This window comes from Tribolium castaneum, chromosome 5 (genome assembly GCF_031307605.1).
Source record: "Tribolium castaneum strain GA2 chromosome 5, icTriCast1.1, whole genome shotgun sequence".
NCBI classification, from domain to species: domain Eukaryota; kingdom Metazoa; phylum Arthropoda; class Insecta; order Coleoptera; family Tenebrionidae; genus Tribolium; species Tribolium castaneum.
The window spans coordinates 3,199,315-3,224,991 of NC_087398.1; the positions used below are offsets into that span (position 1 = coordinate 3,199,315).

Here is a 25,677-nt window from a genome sequence, read left to right on the forward strand (position 1 = left end):
CACTTACGTGGCAACAATTACAAATACGTTTTGTTACTAAGATCTCTGTACGAAAAAAACAGTGGCGTCCATTATTATTATTTTTAGTTGCACCAGAAAAATTTGTAGCAATTCTTTAATACGCTTTCAGTTTTTCGGGGCCGGTTTATAGAAGGCTCAATTAAAATTAATTGCATTGTTAAAAGTTAACAACGCGAATAGACCAATTAAATTGGTTCAGCTTGGTCACGTGATCAACAGTTAATCACGCGTTTAATTGCGGATTAAATTAATGACGCTTCTATTTCAGCTCAGTTTTAAAAAATCCATATCACGTACTCATGTGTGTGGCACACTGTCACACAGAAACGCAATATCAAATCTTCACTCTATATTTAAATGTGGTAGAAGTTGATACTAAAAAATCTTTATCAGTGTTTTAACTGTAAACACTGTGCAAACTGTTCGCAAAAAAGGCACATCTTAACACATTCCTTAATTTATTGGTAAAATTGAATTATTTTAACAAAACATATATTTTACATATAAAATTTTCAAAATACAAACAAAAGACTTGAGTGACTTATGGCAGTGCAAAGTGATCTCTACGCAACCACACTTCATATGAACACGAAACAGAACTGGTTAGTACCGTTAAAAAATGAATACGAACTTTTCGGAGAGATTTAATTCACATTTTCTATTTACAAAGCTTCCTTAAATACGTGAAATCTTTTCCAACTACAAATTTATTTACAAATTTGTCGTAATTCTCTAAGACTTTGGATAACTCTGTGTTGAGACTAATGTATCGTAGGTATATATTTGAAATACAATTAATGCCTGCATACACTATCACTGTCCAATTAATTACAGTAATATTCACTAGTGGCGTTTTATCAACTGAACGTCCTTTTTTTCCCGTGTTCTTTAACACCGTCCACGTCACACTTCTTCCCCTTGGCTTGGGCCAGCATCGTGACCAGCTTTTTCGGGGAATCACCGACGATCCAGCCATGCTGAACCGGCCTGTCTTCGTCATCGTCAATCTCGTCCCGGATTGGCCGCACCTCGATCAAATCCCGCGACTCGTCTTCGCTCGAACTCGACCAATGGTAAAGCGGGTTGACGGCTGCCCTCTTCCGGCGGTTTGAGCTACAAGTCGACGGCGACTTGACCTTCTTGTGAACGGGAGGCGCATCGGGGATTTTTTCCACGACTGGTTCGGCTTCTTTAATCACATTGCTCGGAACGGAGTCCACAAGGGCGACTTCAAACGAGGATTCGTCCGAACTCCAATACTCCATTAACACGTTCTGCTTACCGCTGGTGCACTTTCGTTGGCTTTTCCTGCTCGCGACACCGATGCACTCCCGCAACTCCTGCTCCAAGTTAATGCAACTCTCTTCCACGTTATTGCACTTCTTTTTCGGCCGTTTTTTCGTCGATTTTTGCAACTTGAATTCGTCGTCGCTCGACTCTGAGCCGGCGTGTGGCCGTTTTTTGCTCTTTGTTTTGATTTTGCGTTTAGTTACGGTGTTTTTCGCTTGATTTTTACTATCACCAAATTTGCTATTTAACAAATTGTCAAAGGCTAAATTCCTCTCCTCTTCTGTCATTCTAACTTTGCGTTCTGTGGGATCAGGACAGCTCAAAACAAAGTCTTCCACCAGTTTTGAATTGTCCATCACGGGAATACTTCGTATGTCTTCGTCGATGTCTTTGGACTTGACCGCGTTTTTGAAAATTCGCCCCATGATCATGCACTTCTTTTTCGTGATGTTTTGTTGCGTTTTCGCTGTGACTGGAAGCTGTTCCGACACCGACGAAGTACTGGAAGAAAATGCATCAAAGCTCACAGCATCGATAAAATCTTGACTATCATCATCGCTTCCTTTGTCAGTCTTTTTACTCTTCTCGTAGTTATTTCTAAAGCTCCGAAAATCGGGTTTCGTAAAAATATCAGAATTGTCTTGAGTTTCCTCAAAGTCGTAGACGTCATGGCTTTTTGAACTCACAGGCATACTATTTTGCTTTTTTAAACTCGACTTAGTCTTCGTTTTCGAAGATTTGAGAGAAGACGATTTTTTATTCGATAGATTGGTAAAGTCGTCACTGCTTGAGGTGTTTGCTGATTGACCGGAAATTAAAATTTTGTCGATGTTTAATTCTTCTGTAGGAATGGAGACTTTCAAACCCTCAAAAACTTTCATCGCGCCTTTCGTTAACATTTTCTTTCCGTCAGGAGTGGAAATTTCATTGCATTTTTTGCTCTTCTCATTTGATGTATTAATTAATGAGTCATCCTGGATTTCTAAATTTCTGAAAGAAATTGACCTTATATCATATACAAACAATTAAAAGTGCTTATGAACAGCGCTGCCTAACTGACTGCCTACAATTTATTTTTGTACCAAAAAATTAATTTTGATACCAGCTTACATCTTCTGCAGATGATATTTGTAGATGTTATTTATACTCTAGGACGCATTTCACGACAATATTTTTAATTATAGTGTCCCAAAAAAGTATGATGTTTAATAACACGTTGCTATTTTTTGTGCTTATTAAGATACCCTTATAACTTCTTAAATATCCCTAAAAAAATTTCAAATCGGTTCAGGGATTACTGTTAAAAAAATCAGTATCTATGATTTCAAAGTGTAGCAATAAAAAAATAACGTAAAGTATTCGTGGATAACACTTGCTCTATTTCGGGCACAAAATGTTAAAATTCCACCTTTATTAATAACATAATAACCGAGCTACAGAAGACGAGAGCTGGGCTGGACCCCCTGTATAATTATTTGTTTATTACACATTCATTATCAATTCAGGTGCTTAACTTATTATGTCGAAAAAAAAGCCGAATGAGGTATAAATTACGTTATCTCAACCAATTTTATTTTAAACGTATGTAATATCATGTAACATTACTTAAAAATAAAAAATGGTCCGCAGTTGGACAGCGTCTTTTAAGTGTTGATTTTATGAAAAAAATTTGTACCTCAACTTTGTGTCTTCAACAAGGGCATCAAAAGGCGACTTCCCTTCGTCTTCCTCCCGAAATATGACCTCTTTATCCCTATTGTTGTTGAACATTTCCCCGAAAGACAAGTTCTTATCATCCCCTTTGGAATTCTTCCTCTTGGAGAAATTACTCGAGCTATTCCTGTCCCAATGCGACGAAATCGTAGCCGAATTGGAATCATCCTGCGAAAATCCATCGCCTAACGGCGTCCTCATCCTGGTATTATCCGAATAACATTCGACAAAATCCGCGGTTTCCTTCTGATTATTTTCGACCCAATCGCATTTCGACTCGAGATTGTGCATCTCCTTGCGCACATTATTCGACTTTTTCGAATAGTTCGATACTTCGGAGCCGCTCTTTAGCAACGAGCAACACTCCAGAAACAACTCCTCGTCTCTGTTTAACACTTTGCGCGACTTTTGCTCGTCGTAGTTCCGGAGATTGCTATCTTCGGAGATTTCTTCGTACTGACCCGGCTTCAGGAAACTGTCCTCAAGGGCCGGTTTAACACTATCTTTGCGTTTTTTGTTGGACGATTGAGTGGAAGAGACGGAAAGTTCGTCAATGTAACTCAAACTCGACCGATTTTCGATCATATTCTCCAGTAGAGTGATCTGTTTTTCGAGGATCTTTCCGGCAGCTTCGTTGTTGATTTCGGGTTCGAAGAAGTCCAAATTTTTCACGTAATTCTCCGATTCGAAACTTTTTCGTTCAGCTAGGCTTTTGCATCGGCGCACTTCTGACGGAATTTCGGCCTCGTTTGGCAACATCATGTCGGAAAAACTGTCCTCTTTTTTCGACAGCGGTTTATTCAATACGTCGTTGATTATATCGGCCAGTTTCAGGTTGGAATTGTTCACGCTGACCGAGAACGGGGGCGAAAACAGTTTCGATTCTTCCAAAATATCGAAAAGGTTGACGTTTTTTTCGGGAATTTCTGCTTTTTCGCTCTCTGATTTGGCCTTCAATTCGGCCTCTTTGGCCTCGAGTTCGGACAGTTTCGAAATGTGAGTCAACGTGCGTTTGTGTTTCGTTAAACTCTCGACTCGGGAAAAATACTTGTTGCAGATTTCGCAATAAATGTTGCTTTTGGGGTTCAGATCGTTATCCAACGACTCCAAAGCCGATACGTTTTCCACGTCGCTACTACATGAGAGCATGTTCGGTTTTTCGTCGACTTTACCCTTGTGTTTGTTATTTCTTTTCGGCTTTTTTCTCTTATTGATCATTTTATTGTCTTTCGGTTTCAAATCGGCGCAATTTTGAAAACTGGTATTATTTAGTGGGAATTTTTCCAGGCTGGAAACTGCCTGTTCTGATAGATCTTCCTCAATGACGGCGATCGACTTCTCCAAAATATCCTCAAACACGTCGAAATTATCGTCGTTGAAATCATTCGATATTTCATCGAAACTATTAAAAATCGAATCTGTGGGCTTCGATAAAACGTTATTTTCATTCGGTGTTGCTTTCAACAAATCGAACAATTCATCACCGGTGATTTTCCTCTCGTTTTGCCCATTTTTGGTCAATTTTTTCGCCACTTTCCGATTCTTACGTTTGATACCGAAAATATCTTTCGTCGTTTCTTTCAGTATTTTTGAGATTGTTTTATCACTGTCCAAATCGTCGAGGAGCGGATCAACCAAATCAACTTCATTGTACGAAGTGATTTTTTTAGAATTTCGTCTGCTTCTGCGCAATTCTTTGGCGTTTTCAGATTCGTTTTCATTTTCCTCCGGAAAGTTACTTTTGGAATCTTCGATTGGTTTCACGTCGGAAATTACCGAATCGTTCTTTTTCACATTTTCGAAAAACTCATTCTCAGATAACTCTAATAAGGCTTCGTCCAGAATCGATTCCAAGGCTCTTGCTTTGGCACTTCTTACGCTTTTCTTATTTGCCACACTGTCTTTCAATTCTCTTTTGTTTGACTGCTTCTTCTTCGACTTATTTTTTATCAAAGAATCCTCGACCAGTGAAGCCGAATTTTCTTTACTTTCTGAGGAATCATCCGCTGATAAATTCTCTTCGATATGCAAGGGTTCATCAGCACTGACAGTCTCATTTGTGCCAAGAAAATTGGCCTTACTATTTATTCTAACATTTTCCAGGTTGTTATTAATTAAAAAATTCAGTTTTTCCGAACATTTCTCCAAAGTTATTAACGTATTTACTTCTTGTGTTGTCATTTCTGGGTCTTTTTTCTCTGGTGAGGCCACATGATTTAAAAGCTCGTTTTGTTCGCACAAATTATCGTTAATTTCCATCAGTACGTCCATTATTTTATTTTGTGCGGCTTCTATCCTCACTTCTTCTTCCTCCGGCTTTATTTCTTCTTGTTCTTCTACCTTTACTTCTTCCTTATCTATAGGTTGTGGTCCCTGTACTTCTTCACTTAATTTCGGACAAATATTTTCCTCAAGATCTGGAGTTTCGTAACACTTTTCTTCTTCTTCTTCTTCTTCTTCCTTTTCTATGGCTGTACTAACGGCCAAATTACTTTCATCGAAAATACTTGACTCGGAACTCAGAAGTGTGGAAAGCGGAATTTCATCTTCAGAATCACTATTAACAGTTCTTGTGGTACTGCTAGTATCTACTGGTTCTGTTAAGGTACTTTCTGGCACAAGTGGAATACAAACTGCTTCTTCTACATCTACTCTAGACACAGATTCGTTCTTCTCCAGATCTTCACATTTCTCATCCAAACTCAAAGGTTTTACATCTTCTTCTAAGGGTACTGCTTTATCAAGGCACTCATTTTCCTTCCGCGAGGAATGCAAATCAAAATGTTCATTAAACAACGGAACTTTCAATATAAACTCAGATTTTTCAGTTTTTGAATCCTCACATTTACTCTCTTGAGTTTCATTAAACAAATCATTAGTGGCTAAACTATCAAAATTTTGGCCCAGTTTGCTAGTCAGCATCGCGATGCAATCGTTCAAACCCCTTGCAGGTTTTCTGATTTTCCTCTTCGATTTTTCTTGGACAGTAACCACAGCTTGAACTTCGTCCAATTTTTCATCTTTAACCGTTTCCACCGTGTTCTCAATTTCTTGAGTTTGCGGTACTTCTATTGGTTCCTCGGGCGGATCAGGTACTTTTTTCGGAACGATTCTTTCAAAAAAATGCTTCATGTCGCGTTGGGTGTAATTCTCGTGCGGTTTCGAAGACTCATCAACTCGATCAAACTCGTTGGCATTATTTCGCAATCTTCTCGTCTTGACTGTGCTTTTTTCAAGCTTGTTCTTTTCGGAGACTTTCCTTTTGCGCAGATTTACTTTTCTCCCGACTGTTTCGGTAATTTCCGCCTTGGGCTTTTTTTTCATTTGACTCTTCACCGGCGATTCCTCCAACGATTTACGCTTTATGCCGGCATTTTCGCCGTTTTTCTTCTTCTTCACAGGAAAAAAACGCTTGATGTTCATCTTGTCGCCATTGAACTCGACACGTTTCTCAAGCCTTGGGGACGACCGTTTCGACTTCGCCTCACTCTTTTCTTCAGTTTGTGGGGTTTTAGCAAGTTGTTCTTCCGGTTGTTGGTTTGTTTCGTTATTTTTCTTCGTCTTTTTTTCAATGTTTATCTTGCGATTGTACTTCCGCCTCGCGATTATGGACGAATTCGTGTCCAAGATTCTACTAGTGAGGACTTTATTTAAGCTTCGTAACGAACGTCTGTGGTTGTTTGGCTGGTTTTTGCTAGTTTTCTCGGATTTTGCCGTTTTTTGTTCCTTCGTTTTCCCGTGAATCAGTTTTCCGCATTTGTACTTTGTTTGCTTTGCCGGTTTTATATGTTTGGTTCTTGTGGAAGTATTAAAACCGTCCTTAAGACACATAACTTTGCGAGTCGCTCGTTTCGGAGGTAAATTTGCCAACATGCGTTTAATCGTGTCAGCTGTAACAAATTTTTCCAGTATAAAAATTTACTTGAATGAGACAGCGGTTTACCATCGCTTGGTTTCTGGCGCGGAATATCAAACGATTTCTTGTATATTTTTTTCTCAGAGGGCTCGGTTTTTTGCGTATATATTCGCTTGATCAAACCTATAACAACAACAAAAATTAACCGAGGCAATAGCTTAGGTAAAGTACAGTACACACACTCGCTTTAAACCAGAAAACCATTCTTTAATTAAACTTCACTTCGGAACATTTACATTTTGGTTAAATATTTTTAGACACTTAGACCGCACAAAGATAATACGAAAAAATCTGAACTGAAATACCTCTCCTTTTCCTCCTGGACTTGGCCCCGAACGGTCTATACTTGCACTTCTTCCTCGCCAGCATCCAAGTCCAATCCCCGCCACACTCGAGGATATGCCGGTGTAATTCCCCCAAACTATTACACTGTTTCCCGCATTTCGTGCACGAACGCGCGTCACTCCTTTTCCACACTTTACACTGAACCACGTTTTCCAAAACCCCCACTTTGCCCAACACTGGTATGCTCAAGTGCGTGTAGAGTTCGCTCTGATTCCCCACAAACTCGTAATGCTGCACCCAAATGTACTGATGAGACGCACTTTTGTGCTCCAAAAACTGCTTAATATTTTGGAGTTTGAGACCGCAAGCTGCGCACACGTAGATCCGTGAACGCGCCCATTCGCCCGTCAGTTCGACTTTCTCGTTCTTGCCCCTAACTGTATTACTTGGAAGTTCGAAGTTTTCAGTCTCTTGTGACGAACAGATCAGGGCGATTTTGTCCGATTTGTCTATTTCATTGTCGGAGAGTGAACCAACTCGCGGTCTCAAATTGAGATAGCTGGGAATTTCGGAGACGTTTTGGTCCAAATCGGTGGTGGGGTTTTGGGGGCAGGTTTGGGCCGAAGGGTGCGACTCTTTCGCCAGTTCAAACACTTTGTTTAGAATGTCGTTGAGGATTTCCCCGATCTCGGCGAAATTGTCGTCCTCTGGGGCGCTACTTTGGTCGTTTAATTTGTCTAAAGCTGCCTTCTTGCTCGCTTCTTCTCTCAGATCTTCGAAAGGACCTCGGCGGTCCAAAATTCGGTTCAGTTCCTCCCGCCTCATGATACTCTTATACTCTTCACCGGTGAAGTAATCGAGAATCTCTTTGGGGCTTTTCTTATCGTTTAGAATCTTCTGTTGGCGGTTTTTGATGATGTACTGCGTCCACATGTCCAGCTTGCTCAAGTCGCGATTCTCCTTGTGCTCCAAGATGCTCGCTTGGTATTTTCGCCGAGTGAAGTACTTGTAGTGGACTTCGTCCTTCTTCACTTGGGTTTTTTTCTTGGAAGGCTTAGACCCGTATTCGATTTGTGACTCGGGATCGTCACCGAATTGATTCGACAGTAATGTCGTGGTCGGCGCTATGGCATTTATGGACAATTCGCAACCGTAGTTTTCCGAATTAACGTTGTGAACTTCCTGGGGAATGTTTGAAATCTTCTCGAAGTTTGATATCCGGCTTTCGGACTCTTCGTTCTTGAACAGCTTGCCATCAATGTGATGCAGTAAGTTCTCCTGGATGTTGCACTTGATCCTGTTGAAAAACGCCTTGTCGAACACGTCGTCAAAGGTGAGCGAACTGATTTTTAAATTATCTATTGAATGATCGGTGATTTTTTTCACTTGATAGAAGTGATCAAACTCGGGGTAAGGATTGACGTGACTGGGGGGCGCCTTAGTAATTTGTTCCTGCCTTTCCTTCTTCTTCTCGACCACATCCTTGCGCTTCTTCTTCGTCTCACCTAGCTTCGCTTGCAATCGTTTGCTTCGCTTTATGATCATCCTTGAACTTTTTACAGTCAGTTTTCTACTTCGGAGATTTTTCACATTTGTGTCATTGGACCCCGCGTTTTCATTCCGCGTCCGCTGTTTCCTCCGAGTGATTTTCACCGGAACTTCTTCCTGGACTCGGGATTCAACACTTGCGTCGTTTAACTGAGACACGGTGTCGTTAAGATCGGGGGTTTCCTCACTTTTGGGTACGAAATTGTGTTGGCTGACGTTGTGCTCGAGAAGATGCGCGGCATTGAGAAACCTCTCCTCGCACAACAAACATCCGAAATATTTATTAGAGTGACTATCGATCAAGTGTTTGAACAGATCGTTCAAAGTGTGTTCAGCCGAACCAAATTTATCACAATAATTGCACAACGTATTGGTCAGAACATTCTGATGCTTCCTCAAACTCACACGTCTTAACTGTTTAAAAGAATGGCACCTTTCGACGTGTTTTTGTCTTAAGTTAACGTTAACAAATGTCCGTTCGCAAAACAGACACAGAACCTTGCGTGTGGTTTTGATCTTTGAACAAGTATACTTAGGTAAGATTTGTTGTACTTTTTCCAGTGGAACACTACAAAATAAACTTTTCCTTGATTCGTTGGCTTCTATCTTGTCCGCAGCTTTGGGTGCTTCAAACTCGGTCTGCGATGGCACAGGCTCGACAGCGAACGACTTGCAAAGCTGTCTGCCGTGGAGTGTGTCGGGAAAATCATTTTTTGACTGAGTTGCACCGCTCGCTGTGAGAGGACTTGTCGACTGGGTGTTGGTGTGCAAGCCATGGGCTGGCATACAACTGGCTGTGTTTCCATCTTCAGAACCAAAAGAACTGCTGTTTACCATAGTGAAGTCCATATACAGCTGCTTGGTTATCTAAAAAAATGTTACAATAAAAAAGGTTGTTCCAAAACTATCCATGTACTACTCGTTTCATTTCAAATAGAAAAGGTTCAAAATAAAATTTCGTATCAAAAAATGACGTAACTTTTGTTAGTTCAAGGGTTTATAAAGTTTAAAATCTACAAAAAATAACAAAACTTTATAACAATCAGATAAATGGGTACTTTTTGTTGTTTAAAAATGAGCTTACGTTTAAAACGCAACTTTGAACTTACCTACTGTTGCCCCGTTAAAACTTTCAAAGAATCTTGTTGCGTCAGAAGTTGATTATTTTATTATAAAATGTAGGTTGGGAATCCACTTGATTAAAATATTTGTTGCTCATGTCGATACCAAGGTGCAAAAAAGTATCATAAATTTTTTCAATAAAAAAACGAGGGCGAATCCAGAAATTAATTTAAGAGAGAACCTCCAATAATAAAATCGTTACGAAGTGAAAAATCGTTAGATAGACAAGAGTTTTTTATTTTTACTTTTTTTTAATTAAAACAGGATTCACACACAAATGGAAAGTCTTGTTTTTGTAAATGCCACGTGGATAAGGGAGACCAGATTTATCAAAGTGATTGTAGAAACTTCGAGAGCTGTGATTAAGCCAGGCCATGCGTTTGCATCCACAGCTCTTTTATGAACAGACAGAGCCGGATTTAGGCACAATTTCAACTGAGAGAGTGCCCTAGCGAGTTGGCCTTCCACAGTTTAACAATTAAAGATTTTTATACAAAAGAATGTTTCAATAATTAATTAAAATACAAAGTTTTTTCTCTGATAAAACACGCTATGTATTGGTGTGTTGAAATTTTTGAGTTAACTTTTTATTTAAAGATTTAACGCTACACTGTTAGTAAGCTGTCGTAGAACGAAAAAACGAGTACTTAAGTGATCTCTTCCTTCATTTCTCCTTATTTCTATTTATTATTTTTCCACAAAAAATATGTACCAACCTACATAAAATAGACTGTGCAAAATGTTCTTACAATCCGATTATTATTAATCTTTTTTTCGTCAAAAGTTATGTTAAGTTCGTTACTTTTATGTAGGTGTTAATCGTGGCAATGCACATTGTGAATGTAACGGGGGAGAGTTCGTAAACCATTAAAACACGGAAAAATCGATATCATTGCTAGTGTTTTTTCTGCTTTCTTATCTATAGATTTTGGTGGAAACAACGTTAGCATCAGCCATCCATCACCAAATTAAGCAACTATTTTAAGACCACAAGTTTTATTCTTTACATTTTTTTCACAAGTAAATACAGGGTGTATACAAAATAGTGCATAAGCTCTGTGTTTCAGGAAATATCCAAAAATGTAATAAAAAATCTATCGTCAATTTATCGACCAGAACAATTTGGTAAAATTGGCATCATTTTGAGTACTTGATAGCATTGTAACTAAAGAAATTTTTTACTATGTTGCCTAATCAATTTTTAGCTTTCTGGATAAAAAAAACACAATTCTGAAAATTCAATGTTAAAATATTTTTCAGTTTCGTTTAAGCAGAAGATTAGAGAAATTGGTCTCTTTCCTAGTTCTATCACCCTTTAAAAATATTTTAAAAAATTAAGAGAAAAAACTCCCCTTTACTTCTTACTAATGCTAAGAATAATAAATGAGAGAAAGTTTTTATTATTATTTTTTTATTTATTTATTTTAATTTGTATCCAGCCTGTAGCTAAAGTTAATCAAACACAGAATGATAAAAAAACTTATAATAAACAATTAATACTCTAGGCCACTATACACGAAAGGCATATTTTTGCCCGAATGCCTGAATGTGGCATGAATGTTTACTGAACAAAGAGTGTCATAATTTAAATTACTGTTGCACAACTTATTATACACATAGTTAATTTAGATGTCTTCATTACATATTTAGACAGTAAATAAATGTTTTACAAATAGTATCATTTCGAGAACAAGTGATTAAACGGAAATGGTAAACTGTCTTAATGTAGGCAGTTCCGATTTTTGATTTATATTTAAATTTATGATAATATTTATTACACCGCTGACCCGAAAAGTAGGCTTAGAAATGCAGAATTAGAAAGAAATCTAATTCTCTAATTTTATCAAGCAAATGACCACAAAGGGTATGTAGTTGTACCTAAAGAAAGAGCTGAAAATGTGCCAATTTTTGGTAGAAAAACCTTAAGTATAACTTAACTTCGAGCTCATTAAAAAAATGAATGAGACCAATTCTAGTACTTTTTTAAAAGCCTGTTAAAATTTATTACACGATAAAATCGCAAACCTAGCAATTTTATTGGTTATTGCTATAGCAACAATAACAGCCTTTAAACCTTAACATTTTTATTACAGAATAGGCTTCAATAAATTATAATTTATTTCCAAAATCCTAGAAACAAAATGAAATTCTTGCTTTTTTTCTTTTATTATTTTTTTTTGAATACGTAATTTTTTGCACAAACTGCTAAACATTCAACAAGTTTCAAACAATCTCTGCTGACCCCCTCTTACTAAATACATGCCTAGTATTTACAATGTTTAATTATTTTCTAATGTCTCATTAAAAACCTTCGTTACGCCACAAAATTTTACTTTTGACAGGTATGACGTTTATTTATTCGCTTGTAAAAGCCTTAGTTACAGTGGAAAAAATACCAGTAAATGAAAATCAAGCGACTTGATTGGTGATAAAACCCATTTTTCGGAAAAACAAAAACAACGTTTACAAGGTTGTACCCACGAAAGTTATCTAGACAATAAAATAAAATGATTCGAAACCAGAAATGGATGCTAATTGCTCCGAAAAACAAACTGCATACGAATAAAGCTCGGTGTGCAATATCCACACTCCAAACTGTTAGAGTTCGATAACATCAAACGAAACCAAATCCAAAAAATAAACAAAAAAAGCAAAAATCCGTTTCTCTCGAAATCCCCAAATTCGTAATCAGTCAGCTTAAAGTGCCTCAGTTTCGTATAAGGAAACGACTGAGACTTTGGGACAGCCTTTCTCGGTCCCAAAACTGAGAAAACCGACACCCTTCTGCCAAGGACATAAAGCGAAAACTGTCATTTAAACCACTTACCCGAAATGAGGTTATTACATGGTTTATCTGTGCAGCACTATATAAAGGCGTCCCAGGCACGCACTAAAACCGAATGGTTTCTTCATTTTCAGTTTTAGAAAAGCGTTTTAGGTTAATATCAACAAACAATACACTCTGTATTAATTTAGCACAAGGCAGGGCATCATCACCAAAGTTCACGTAGGCGCAGTGTTAACACCCGAACAACAATCGGCCCATGGCGGACACACACGAGCAAGCGCATTCCTGAAATTTCAGCTGATCGTTGCAAGAGGCAACGATCGTAAGCACGCGAACGTAAGCACGTAAGACACGTAAGCGCAACGTCCAACCCCAGGAGGTAGAGAAGAAGGGATTCCTGACACTCCACACGAATTATTCATTTTAATGAGCTGGATTCTACGTTTCTGTGCGATATTTGTTGTTAAAAAAATACCAATAGTTCAGAAATTAACTGAAAATTCTATCGAAAAAATGCCTCTTGTAAATAAAATAATAAGGAAGGGTCTTCCACCCCAGCAAAGGCTCTCTTTATTAAACATTTAACTGTCCTCACCCCTTTCCACAAAGTGTGATTCATTTTCTATGGGTTTGATAGATCTCTCATAATGACCACACAACAAATTTTCTTTTCGAACAGTTAAGCTTTTTTAATTAGGATATTGATACAAAAATAAAACTATTCGTTACAAAAATGTTTTTAAATTTTGTATAAGTGCATCTGTTGTGTATTTACATACTAAAAATTACATAATTTAGACAATTTTTTTTTTATAAAATGTAATTTATCGTTTTTCTTTTTTTACTTCCTAGATAATTTCTGATAGTTTTTAATTCTGAAAAGGTACTCTCCCCAAACAGAAACTGGCAATTTGATATTTTTTTGATAAAAATACTAGGGACAACAGTAATAGGAAAAAATCTTGATACTCAATGACGTGATAACACTAAAAAAAGTGAATTTTAAAATATGCTTTATGATGTTACTGATGGTTTATCCTCATTTCCATAAACTTATTACTTTATTTTCTTTCTTAACTTTAACTTTTGTCATCTGACTGAATAACTGAAAAAATTTTTACTTAATTTTGTAAAAAAATGTTTAGGTATATGTTGGACATTTTACGAAAGCTTACTTTTAATAGAATGTCATACCAAAAATCTACTGAAGATACAAATTTGTAACTACAGTTAAATGAACCACGAAAAAATACACATTCTATTCTACTATAGAATGAATATTTTCTTGATGCTTTTTTAATTTTTCTGATTTTTTTGCAATTTAAAATTTTTGTATTCGCTTACATTTATTGCTTCAGTGTGTTTTGCTCAAAACAAAACGACGAGTTCTGACTATAATTCAGAGATATATGAAATAATAAGAAGGAACCGAAGAAAAAAGCACAAACGAAAAGGCTAACATAAGTTTAACTATGATAAAACTAAAAAAATGTAATTGCAGATAAAGCCATTTTAGCGCTGAAAAAAAAATTAATTCTGGGAAAAATCAGAGATTTGTCTCTGAATTCGTTAAAATAAATTGACGAAACATTTTCCTGTTACAGTGTTCATTGTTCACCTATTACCTATTACGTACTATTGCCTATTTTGTATTAATTACTAAATAAACAGCTATAAAAGCTGTTCTGTAAACCAAAAAAAAGTCAAAATTAAAAAGAATATTATGCAACCAACATTACGCAATTGCAGATTTTGTGTACCATTTCGGCTAAATAAATAACTATTTCAATAACGGCATATGAGTATTAACAAGTACGATTTCAGAAAAATAACTGTTTTTTTAGTCATTTTGATCGTAAATCGAAATTAACGACCAGTTGATATCGTCGTTATTTGACTGTGCCGCCTTTTGAGCGCATCATTTGACGGATTTGACATTGGCGGGCGTCAAACCGGTACCCGCTAACGTCAAATTTCTAATTTACCATTTTTACAAAAAAATTGTTTTCCTGGGAAGGTGTAAGTCTGTGCGTTGTGTAGTCGTGGTCACTTTTTCTCGCTACAATATTGCACACATTGCTTGAGAATTGTGTAACAAAATTACGGCCTTATTGCGCTTGTAGTGGAGGTTATGTGAAGAGGACTTCACAGAAATGCGACTACAACTTTAATCGAACAACGTGTTAAACCGTGATTATCTTTTGAGAGACACACAATGTCACACTATTCAAGGAACAACAATTCGTTTGTGACTCCACCTCGGGCATCCTTTCGACGGTACTTATTAATACACGCATTTTTCCAGCTTGATTTTGTGGTTTTAGGTATTCGTTAGCGGACACATCGTCTCTGACACCAACAAGAGCGACAAGCGCGCTGTACAATAATCACTTGAGGTAATTACACTTTTTTGAAATTTTTATCTTTCAAGTTGTATTTTAGCACCAAAATTGGCAGTAGGAGCCCTGGTTATACAACTCGAGTGGTGCAATACAGCGAGGAGCATGGGCGATCCAGGCCTAGCCACCAGCACAAGTATAACAAACTGGGCAGCTTCCCCATTGTTCATTTCTTCAAGAAAGAATTACCAAGTTTAAAAAGAAAAGGTAGTGAAGGCAACATTTCCCAAATGAATTCGGCTGAGCTGTCGAGGTTCAACAGTCCCGAACAGAACAGATTATTGTTGGAAAAAATTATAAAAAGTAGTCCAAACAATGACAGCATTTCGCATAAAACTGAGACCAACACCAAGAGCGTTTTAGACGCCTTGAAGGAAATTTCGCGGAAACGGATTCATTCCAGTGAGGTATTTATTTGAAACAGGGAGTGTAAAAGTAATTATTTTTATTAATTTGAAGGAGGACTTTATCTTGAAAGATGAGGGTAAAAGGTTGCACAAGGAGTATGATAACGAGGGGGCTTCAAGAAAACGCTTAAGACAAAATTCCTTGAGTCCTTCAAGTCGTTATTCGTCGATTAGTGAACTAATCGCGTCACATTCGTCAATGGATGGATATTTAGAAGAAGAGAAGAAGAAGGAGAATTTAGTAAAATTGTCAGTTCCACCAGTCACCCCCTTGAAGACCCCTCCAATCGTCAAGACGTGCGTTGACGTTGAAACTCAAACTATTATCCCTGAACCCACCCCAGACTCCAGTAAAGTAGTTATACCACAAAAGGAAGAAAAGGAAAATGTGAGTGTTAACGAAGCTCGACCACAAATCAAGGTGAAGAAAGCGTCCCCTCTCAAAATTTTCGATGAAACACCTCTGGAAACAATGCGGAAGAATCGACTCACAGCTTTGATGGGTTCAGTTCAAAATAAGAATCAAAAACAAGAAGAAGAGACGAAAAGTGACGAGAAATCAGCAAAACCACTCGTCTCCATCCTCTCACCGACTAACAAAAGCCCCCACAAGAGTAACAAACATGTTACTTTTGATATCCCGCAGTCGGAAAATTCTCCCGTTTCAAGTACTACCCCGGTCACGTTTAGTGAAAGTACCACTCCAACTAAACTTGTAGAAGCTGTAACTAGTACTTCTACAGCTATAAGTACTCCGATTGTTTCGGCAAGTGTTGTAGAGGTGCCTCCTATGACTTTTAAGGCGGCAGGTGATGCGCCTCCACCTGCCGTTACCTCAACTCCCCCAGCTAGTAAAACCATAAGTTTTGGAAACACAAACACATTCAGTGTTTCCAGTACTGTTACTCCAACCACGTTTACTAGTTTACCAACCGTTAAACCAACTGAAGTGAAGCCCACAGTTGAGAAAACACCTCTATCAAGCTTTTCCAGTCCGAGTCAAAATTTTGAACCAAAAACTAGTGTGACAACTAGTAATTTTACGTTTGGGAAACTCTCTGAACCAGTTGTGCCAACACAGAAAGGCGGGTTCAAGTTTGAGCTAAAGGACGCTACTACTAGTGTTGGTACATCGTCACCGTTTCAGTTTAAAAGTCCCGCAGTGACCACGTCCGCTCCCGCGGAAAAACCAGTTAGTACTTTCGGTACTATTAAACCAGCAAATTCGTTACAACTTGCACAAGTCACTTCTTCCAACCCAGTGACTACTTTGCCTGCGTTTGGTGTAACAACAACAACTTCGAGTGATTCCCCCAGCAAGAATTTCCTAATGCCGTCTGCTACCATGTTTTCCGTAAACAAAACTAGTTCTCCAACCACAAGTACGTTCATGCGCCCGCCGAATCCGCTCCAAACAGCTAACTCGTCAATGTTTAATCCTCCACCATCCTCCAACAAACCGTCAATGTTTTCGTTCGGTAGTACAAGCACTGCAACTTCAACCGCAACTTTTGCTCCAAGTTTTACGCCCTCGACAACTCCCGGCCTGTTTGAGCCCAAATCTGCCTTAAGTGGTTCCGCGAAACCGTCGTTGAATTTTTCCGCCCCCAATTCATTCACAATGTCTCCAGTGACCACTTCAAGTAGCTTTGCCCTGCCTCCTGTAACGACAACTTCCGCAATGCCCTTCGCTTTCAAGCCGACTACTAGTTTTAGTAGTACTGTGGCATCGACCACTTCAACATTTTCGAACCCAGTTTTTGGTACTAACACTACTGCGAATTTTGGTGGCGGTGCTAGTGGAGCGAAACCAGTTTTTGGGCAACAAGCAGCGACTGGCCCTTTGTTTTCAACCACTGGTTCCAGTTTTGGTACCACTAACACTTTTGGCACAACTTCAGCTTTTGGAGCAAACAACTCCAGCCAGAACGTCTTCGGAGCTGTTGCAACAACAACGAGTAGTATTTTTGGCGGTTCTAATACTTTCGGTACGGCTGGTTCTTCCTTCGGTAACTCGTTCGGAAGTGGGCAAAGCTCCGCATTTAACGAACCCAAAAGTCAACCAACACCTTCATTTGGTACTCCCGGAAGTTCGGCTTTCGGTGTCACGACTACCGCAAGTTTCGGTACGAATTCAACGGTTTTTACCACAACAGCGTCCGGTTTTTCGGCAAGTAATAGTACTTTTTCCTCGACTTTTGGCTCAAGTTCAGCGTTTGATAAGCCAGCAGAAGCGGCAAGTCCGTTTGGTGGTGGTGGTAGTACCTTTGGAGGTGCTACTTTTGGTGCCAATCCTCCAGTTACACAAAGTGGTGTTTTTGCGTTTGGTACTGAAGGTACGAAACCGCCTGTTTTTTCGTTCGGTTCCGCAGAACCGCCCAAACCTTCGTTTAATTTTACGGCAGGTTCGGGTGGTTTCGATGCTGGGAAAGGTTTCGGTGGGAATCCACCCCCAGCGTTTAATCCTGGTTTAACGCCGCAGTTCAATATGCCAGCTCCTGTGGGAACGGGGATGTTTAATATAGGCAGTGGGGGCACGTCCACGCCCAATAGGTCCAGGACTATGCATAAGACTAAGCGAAGAACGTGAATGTTTTAGTAAAATTAAATTTTATTTTAACTCAGTTTTAATTAAGTTAATTGTTTGTAACACAAATAACACGAAAATAAAGAACTTTTTTCAAATTACATTTTGTTTTTTATTGTAAAATATTCATTCCTGAAGATCTTATTCATGTAACCACCGATGTACATCCGTATCCACACCGGGGGAATACTCGTGAAAAAGTACTAAAACCATTTATTAGCCAAAAAAAAATTACTAGAACACGTACTTGTATTCCGTGGGCCCAGTAACCCGTCGACTCGTCCATTTTCCCCAAGGTGCTGACAGCATGTCTTGCATAAGTGCTGGCATCTGGGATGAAAGTGCTGGATTCTCGCAATGTTTGGCTGAAATTGTTCATTTTGGTGTTTATAAACATAGGTGAGAGGTGTTGGATCGTAAGGCCGTGTTTGGCGTATTCGTATCGAAGAGCAGCCGTGAAGCTCTTTATGTAGGCCTAAAAATGAACATTTAGATGCGTAGGTTTTGGATTTTTTGGTACTTTTGTTGCTGCGTAAACGGTCATTAGAGGTAGGGGTTGGAGCTCAGACCCGGACGATACGTTCACGATTGCTCCACGACCTCTCCTCTTCATGTCTTCAACGAACAGACGGCATAGCAGGGTCACAGCCCCCACGTTTATGTTGATGATGTCCCACAGGTCGCGCTCGGGGACTTCCCCCAAGTACATGGGGTAGTCGTACTGCTTCCCCACATTGTTTACTGAAAAAATAATTCAGTCAATAAACAACACCAGTGTTTCTCACCTAATATTCCGATGTCTAATACGCCCAGTTCTTGTTTAATTATTTTGATTGCTTGCGCCCCCAGAGAAAAATCAGCGGAAATAATCTTGGTTTTAATCGAATATTCAGTCTCTATAAAATTTTGAAGGTGTTAAAAAAAGAGATGCTTTAATTGTGGACATTAATTTACCTAATTCCTTGGCGACACTGTTTAATTTCTGCGTGCTTCGACTCACTAAAACTATGTTCAGTCCTCTTTTGGCAAGTTCATGAGCGTACGCTTTGCCAATTCCGTCTGTGCTGCCTGTAATTACTGCAACAGGGAATGGTGGTAAAAATTGGTTGTTTTTTGGGCAGGTACCCACATGCCCATTGACCGTATTTCTTAATCAGTGATGTTTCTTCCTGGGGTAAAAAGAACGGAGCTAATATGGCACGAGTTGCTTGCATCAGTCCCCATAGTGTGTTTAACAAAAATAAGAAAATCACAATACATCCAAACACAGCCAAAATCAGAGTGGACAAGCTGCATTCTACTGACATTGCAAATCTGAAAAAATGGAAATAATCTACGTGATAATTTTTTTTTCTGCTCCAGGAACCTTGAAATCAAGCGTAAACATTATACAATATGGAATAGTTTGTCCCAATAATCATTTTTTTGGTTTGAAAATAATAAGATGCAAATGTAAATTCTTCCAGTTACTTTTTTCTGCAAATTTTTACCTTGACTCTTGCTAGGCAAATTTTTAGCTTTTCGATGTTTTTCGATTGCATTTTAGTTTTTTAACTCATCACTTTCTGCACCATGGGCTTTGAAATCAGGAGTCTGACACATCTTTATTCACTCGTGAAAATTGTGCAAAAGTTCGTGGTTTAATAATTAGATACGGGTTGCACTCAGCTTTGCAACTGTAGAGAGTCAATTATAATAAGAAATTGACTCTGAGGTAAATTAATCATTTGGATTTTGAAATTTAAATCAACAACAGTCATACTTTGATTGCTGCATTGTTGAGTCATTCTCATTACGCTGACGTCTATGTTGAGTTTTAATTTCGAGATATTTTTAGGTATCCTATATGAAAATAAAATTTTCAAAATGTTCTTCATTCAATCCATGATCAATTACCGAGCACTCTCTTATTTCTTTTTCCCAATGTCGAAATTAAATAATAAGTGAAAATAACAGGTGCTTAATGTTACTTGTTTAATATCAAAAGTGCGGTAGGTAATGTTAATGTAACAAAACAAACAACACAATTTTCCATTAAGTGAAGATTAAAATTTTTTCATGGCAAAATGATTGGTTTTATTCTTCTGGTACGAAAATAAAAAGTGCAACAAAACGGTACTTGCAAAAAGACTTATTGCAGGACCATCTGAAGCGTTACACGATTGCACGAGAATGTTACCAAATGTCTTCTTGTTTCTGTGCAAAATAAACGATTTCTTCGACCTTTATTTTAATTGAAAAGCACAATATTGTGATTTGTTGACTCTTTTAAATAGAGAAAAAATTGGGGAAAATTCAATCCCAACCGCGAGAAAAATTATGGAAATATAAACGAAGAAAGTGTTATTTTGGGCTTGGCAGAATAGCACTAAGTATCTCCACATATTTATAAAATTCAATTCATTACTTGTTTTGTTTATTAATAGCGCTTTCACATCCCGTATTATCGATATCAAAATTGTGAGAATTATTGTTTCCATTCATTTGGCGGCAAACATTAAAAATCAATTATTTCTTACGTTGGGTCCTCTATCTAAAAAAAACGGTATTTAAACGTTAAATAATTCCATAACCAGTTGTTTAATGCGGCCTTGACTGATAGATTAAACACCATTTCAATTAGAAATTTTCCCGAGAGTTTTTCTTTCTATGCTTACGTTTTTTGAACAGTTGGAAATACTTAGAATTAACAATTACAAAATTTAGGCCCACTTATGGAAAAAGGCGTTAATAAGCTTTTGCGTGTCCCGTTAGCATATTTACTTGAAAATGAGCCATTTCATAATCAGCGATTTGACATTGTCGCAACTTCATTCATGATAATAACAGTGCATTATACCTATTTACTATTACTTAGCTTAGTGTAAGGTGAATGTCATTCGAGCTATTAAGGTGGGAACTCATTGCTTACGCAGTAGCCAATTTTTGTAATAGGAAGCGGCTATTAGCAATTGCAAATGGCTCTGATAGCCTGTAAAATTGCAAATTACTATTTCTGTTCCTAATTTATGGATGTAATTACTAGATTTTTCCAGACATTTAACCTGAAAGAACAATTAAGCACAATGTAACCGATTTACGCTTCGAAGTCAAATAGTCATTATTGGTGCGGTAATGGCTCGGAATAGTTAAAACATGCAATAGTTTAGGAGGAAGTGTCGCGTGGTGCGGTTTTGTAAGAAACTGCGGCAAATAGTCCCTGACCGAGATGTCTGGACACATGTCGCGAAAAATAAAAACACCAGTAATTTTATATCAGTTCCATTAATAACCACTTTCCAAGAGCTACATGGATTTATTTTGTTGGTGAAAGCAGCCCTGGGCCGCCTTTTTCGATAATTAAAACGATTTTTTTGGTGAAAACAATACTTTCGGGGACTGGTTGCATAATGGTCGGAAAACCTGTTTGCATTGATTTCATTTATGCCCCATAAAGACCTTTGGGTTACTTTTGGTATTGTATTGTTTATTTTTTGTGAAAGTATCACCAGCGTGACTTTCTCGCGATGATTCAAATGTGGGCGCAGAAGAGCAAGTGATGAAAGTTTTCCCAAAATTCGACTACTTATGCTTGTATCAAGTCCGTTTAACTTTACTTTCAACTAAATACTTTAAATGTGGTTTTTAAAATTCAAATCTTTTTAACAGCTCTGGTCTAAAAAAAATTCATGGCCCTAAAGTTTGAAATTCCTTATTATTTAAAGTATTATTATTAAGTTTTTGTGTTACGTATAAATTTACAAAAAACAATGTGTCTTCAAGGTTATCTATTTTCAAAAAATGTCCTATATTAAAAATTTATTAAAATAATGTTTCTCTCTTCACAGTATAACATAATTTATGAGTAGGAAATTACTAATTAGGTATACTAATTACACTGAACAGCTAGCTTTTTTAGTTTATTAATCATTTGAATGATTCATGAATCGCAATCGCAGATATACCTAGTAGGTAATACATTTTTACTGTATTTAAAAAAATAATAATCACAGAATTCAGCGTTTGCTGTTAATAAATAAGTACTTCATATTTTTTTCTATGCACGCGAATTTTATTAGGTTTTTTACAGTTTCTTAAAAAATAATGAAAACTATTTAATTACATTTATTTATTTTTTTGTTTTCACAAAAATAGAAAAAAAACATAGCTTTACATGTTAACGAGTGTCTGGCGCATTTCCGAATTTTAAACTCCGCTAATTTCACAGATGAACTTCGGAATCATTTACCTATAAACATTGCTATATTAAATCAATAAGCTGTGAAATAGTCATTTTTGCTGGGAACGTTTACTTCCACTTAATTAATAAGTCATTATTAACAATAACAAATCATTTACCTACAAACAAACCTGACTCTTTATACTATAAATAAACAAGTGTAACAGAACTCGCGTGTCAAATTTTTGCAATCTAAACTCGCCAAACGAACAACTTATGTTTCAAAGCACTAATACAATTAATGCTGGAAAAATAATTAATTCACATAACTATTGAAAAAAGCGCTCTTAAGGTCGCATTTCATTACAACTGGTGCAACACAAACCATTTTCCCATTACCATTCTGGAATGAAATTAGAACAGATTTTTTAGATGGTTTTGGATTCATTAAATGCAAATTTATTTAGCAGTTTTTGCATCAGATTTTACCTTGACTGTTATTGATTTGAACATTTCCACAAATTTTTGTGGCAGTAGTTTGCAATTACAATAAAGATTTTTGCGAATTATCAAAATTGTTTGTTTAGTTGGTTTTGTTTAGTTATTACTTCATTTGGTTGCTTGTTTACAGCGTGCTTTCAACACAATACCATTGAAAATTATTGCAAAAGAAATTGGCGCTATTAACTGCACAGTAATCAGCAAATGCAATAAATGAAATTTAAAAAAACTTTGAAGTTTTTCAATTGAAAGTAAGCATTTTTCAATTTAAAATTAAAAAATAGTTACTTACCCATAAAACAATGCGACTAGAATAATTTCGAACACAATGCCGGGTCAATTACATATTTCACCAATCGGGTGTTTGAGTCAATTAAAAGCGGCTCGTATTATCATGAAAGTAAATGCGACAATAACGCATTGATAGGAACCATCACAGACGACGGGACCCCATATAGATAATCCCCTCTCTGTACGCGACTCCGGTTAATAATTTAAAAATACACACGCCGCTAATGACAATGAGGAACCACAGGAACAAAAATGAGACGAAAGCGCGTGGTTGGTCTTTTTAGTGGAGGGATAAAGTGAAAGTTATTTATTTTTGTTTCAACATGATCTTTGGTGACTCTCCAAATTATTCGCTAATTGGAGAGCAATATTGGAGGAACCAATGTATTTATTCCTGCATTAACTAATGCATTATAACAATGATTTGCGGAAATGTGTTAAAAATACAAACAATAACATTAAAGTCAATTTAGTCTACATGCAATTTCAATCTATTTTTGCATTATATTTACCTATCTGTTTACATACCTTAAAATAAACCTGAAGGTTGGTATCTTTTACAACTCTGAGGAAAACTTCATAAATTTGTAGGTGTAAGGAAAATAAAAACTCCCGCGGTATCAAATCATCCAAAAACATAATGAAAAATAAAAAACAACCTAATTTACGGATTCGTGTTGTGTTCAAATTGTCACAATACTTCTAATGTTGGATTTAGACGGAACAGCCTATAAAACAGCATTACTTCTATTTTTGTTATTAACAAGCAATTATAAAATATTTTACTTACTATATCAAGGACAAACCATATTACTCTTACAGATAATTAATTATTAACTATACTAATCAAGTCATATTTTTGCGAGTGTTAAATCTTATTTGCACTAGGACAAACAATACGTAAAAGCTTTAATAATACAGACTTAATGATTATATTTATTAAAAACTGCTGATTGTGCAGTATTTTATTTATTTTAAATTAATTTTTTTGCGTTTTTCTACTTACTTAATAAATAGAGGTAAATAATTAAAAAAGAAAAACTGGCACACTTTGACTACACGTGGTAAGGAATTACCCTTTCGACAGATGATTCGTACCACTAATGAACTGTTGCTGTTTATTTTGTAATTATTACTACCAGTCAGTTCGAAAAAATGCAAAAATACAATTAATTGCGTTTTGTAAAGATTTACATTGTTGCTGCATCAATTTTCATTACGTAACGCAATTACTCACATTATGTTCACTCATTGTTTTTTTTATTTAATAATGATGGAAACATTTAATATCCATCAATAAATACTACTGGTAACATATGGCTGACAGGTATTATAAAATATTTTTGGCAAAAAAAATTGTAAACACAAGAAAAAGCTTGAACACAGAAGGGAAAAATAAACAAATCTTTCTTCTCAGTTTTATAAAAATTAGCATTTATTATTTTTATATTCGTGACGTCTCGGAAATCAGCAACTAAATTGTTTAAGAACTCCACCTAATTGAAGATAAAATTTAAACAAATAGTCTTATGTAATAATTATGTAAATTAATGGGACTATTCTTCTGTTAATATGACAACAGGGAAATTGCATGCTTAAAGAAATTCGATTTTCTCCTGCTTTCTAAATTAATGTCAAATTATGAAATATTTTATTTGTCAGCTGCCTTTTGATGAACAAATGTTTAAGCACTTAAAATTTATTTTATTTATTTACTACTTATTGAGTGAGCTTGCGAATAAGTAAAAACAAGTCGCTTATTGATCTATCACATCCGTTGATGTAATTTTTTATTTTTAATGCCTTTCTGTATTTTTTTAATTATATTGTTTAATTTTTCTTTGTGTTGACGTATTTTTCAGTGTCCTCGAAAGTTGTCGTATTAAAACTCAATAAAACTGTTGTTCATTGTTAATATCTTTACAAGAAATGCATATTTACGATTGGTGTTATCTTATAGTGAGTGATATGAGTTGGTATATGGCTGGCGACCTGCACCTACTTAATTACAGTATCTATTAAGAAAATGATAACAATGATAACACTGTGGCATTTACTTACATTACCTGTTTTTAATTTTCCATTTGCATCTAGTTTAGTAGTTTGTTTAGGAAAAACACTAAAGACTTATAACTGGCTTAATAATCAGGTCAGATAATACATATCAACTTGAGTTTTGATAACAAATTTTATTTATAATTTTCGTTATAAAAGTACAGTATAAAAAGTTACTTCTGGACCAGGACATTTGGCGTCTTAAAAAACAAGGCAGAATCTTACAAATTTAGCTGTTTACCCAAAGCTTTTGGGTAAACAGCTAAATTGTTTTTTAAGACGCCAAATGTCCTGGTCCAGAAGTAACTTTTTATACTCTACTTATGAAGGACAACTTTACATTTGAGCGGTAATTTTTTTTTGTATTTTTTTTATTGAAATATTGTTATAATTTAATAACAAGCAAACAAGTTGAGTAAAAATTAGTGTTTTTTAAATAATTTTTGAATAAGACGCACCTCCATTCCAGCGCCATAACGTCAAATGACGTCTGTATTTGTTTGGCTAATCAAATCATCAATTTTAAGCTACAAAAAACGTTTCACTCGGACAAAAGCTGATTAATTTTTAATCACTCGGTATATTAATAGTTTTT

At 36.6% G+C, this 25,677-nt stretch overlaps 3 protein-coding genes across 7 annotated transcripts; 1 reads left to right on the forward strand and 2 right to left on the reverse strand.

The window, feature by feature from the left end:
• Nucleotides 1–462: 462 nt before the first annotated feature.
• LOC100142155 (uncharacterized) lies at nt 463–12,930 on the reverse strand. The gene is made up of 5 exons (XM_008196045.3): nt 12,723–12,930; nt 7,246–9,640; nt 6,968–7,063; nt 2,987–6,914; nt 463–2,301 (listed from the first exon to the last, which is right to left on the reverse strand). The coding sequence occupies exons 2-5, from the start codon at nt 9,620–9,622 to the stop codon at nt 879–881; spliced, it is 7,824 nt and encodes a 2,607-aa protein (XP_008194267.2). The 5' UTR covers nt 9,623–9,640; nt 12,723–12,930; the 3' UTR covers nt 463–878.
• A 1,675-nt stretch (nt 12,931–14,605) lies between these two features.
• Nucleotides 14,606–18,177, forward strand: LOC659014 (uncharacterized protein). The gene is made up of 4 exons (XM_008196042.3): nt 14,606–14,960; nt 15,008–15,079; nt 15,126–15,489; nt 15,542–18,177. Exons 1-4 carry the CDS (start codon nt 14,899–14,901, stop codon nt 18,077–18,079), a joined length of 3,036 nt encoding a protein of 1,011 aa, XP_008194264.2. The 5' UTR covers nt 14,606–14,898; the 3' UTR covers nt 18,080–18,177.
• On the reverse strand, nt 18,081–25,219 carry LOC657772 (hydroxysteroid dehydrogenase-like protein 1). Of its 5 annotated transcripts, none has more exons than XM_008196043.3 (7): nt 25,094–25,219; nt 19,206–19,390; nt 19,031–19,153; nt 18,862–18,972; nt 18,597–18,817; nt 18,324–18,551; nt 18,081–18,279 (listed from the first exon to the last, which is right to left on the reverse strand). In XM_008196043.3, the coding sequence occupies exons 2-7, from the start codon at nt 19,381–19,383 to the stop codon at nt 18,175–18,177; spliced, it is 966 nt and encodes a 321-aa protein (XP_008194265.1). In that variant the 5' UTR covers nt 19,384–19,390; nt 25,094–25,219; the 3' UTR covers nt 18,081–18,174. The 5 variants fall into 5 exon arrangements, with proteins under 5 accessions (XP_008194265.1, XP_008194266.1, XP_015836027.1 ...); XM_008196044.3 differs by having other exon boundaries at nt 25,089–25,174; XM_015980541.2 differs by lacking the exon at nt 25,094–25,219 and adding an exon at nt 24,034–24,150.
• Between the last annotated feature and the right edge of the window lie 458 nt (nt 25,220–25,677).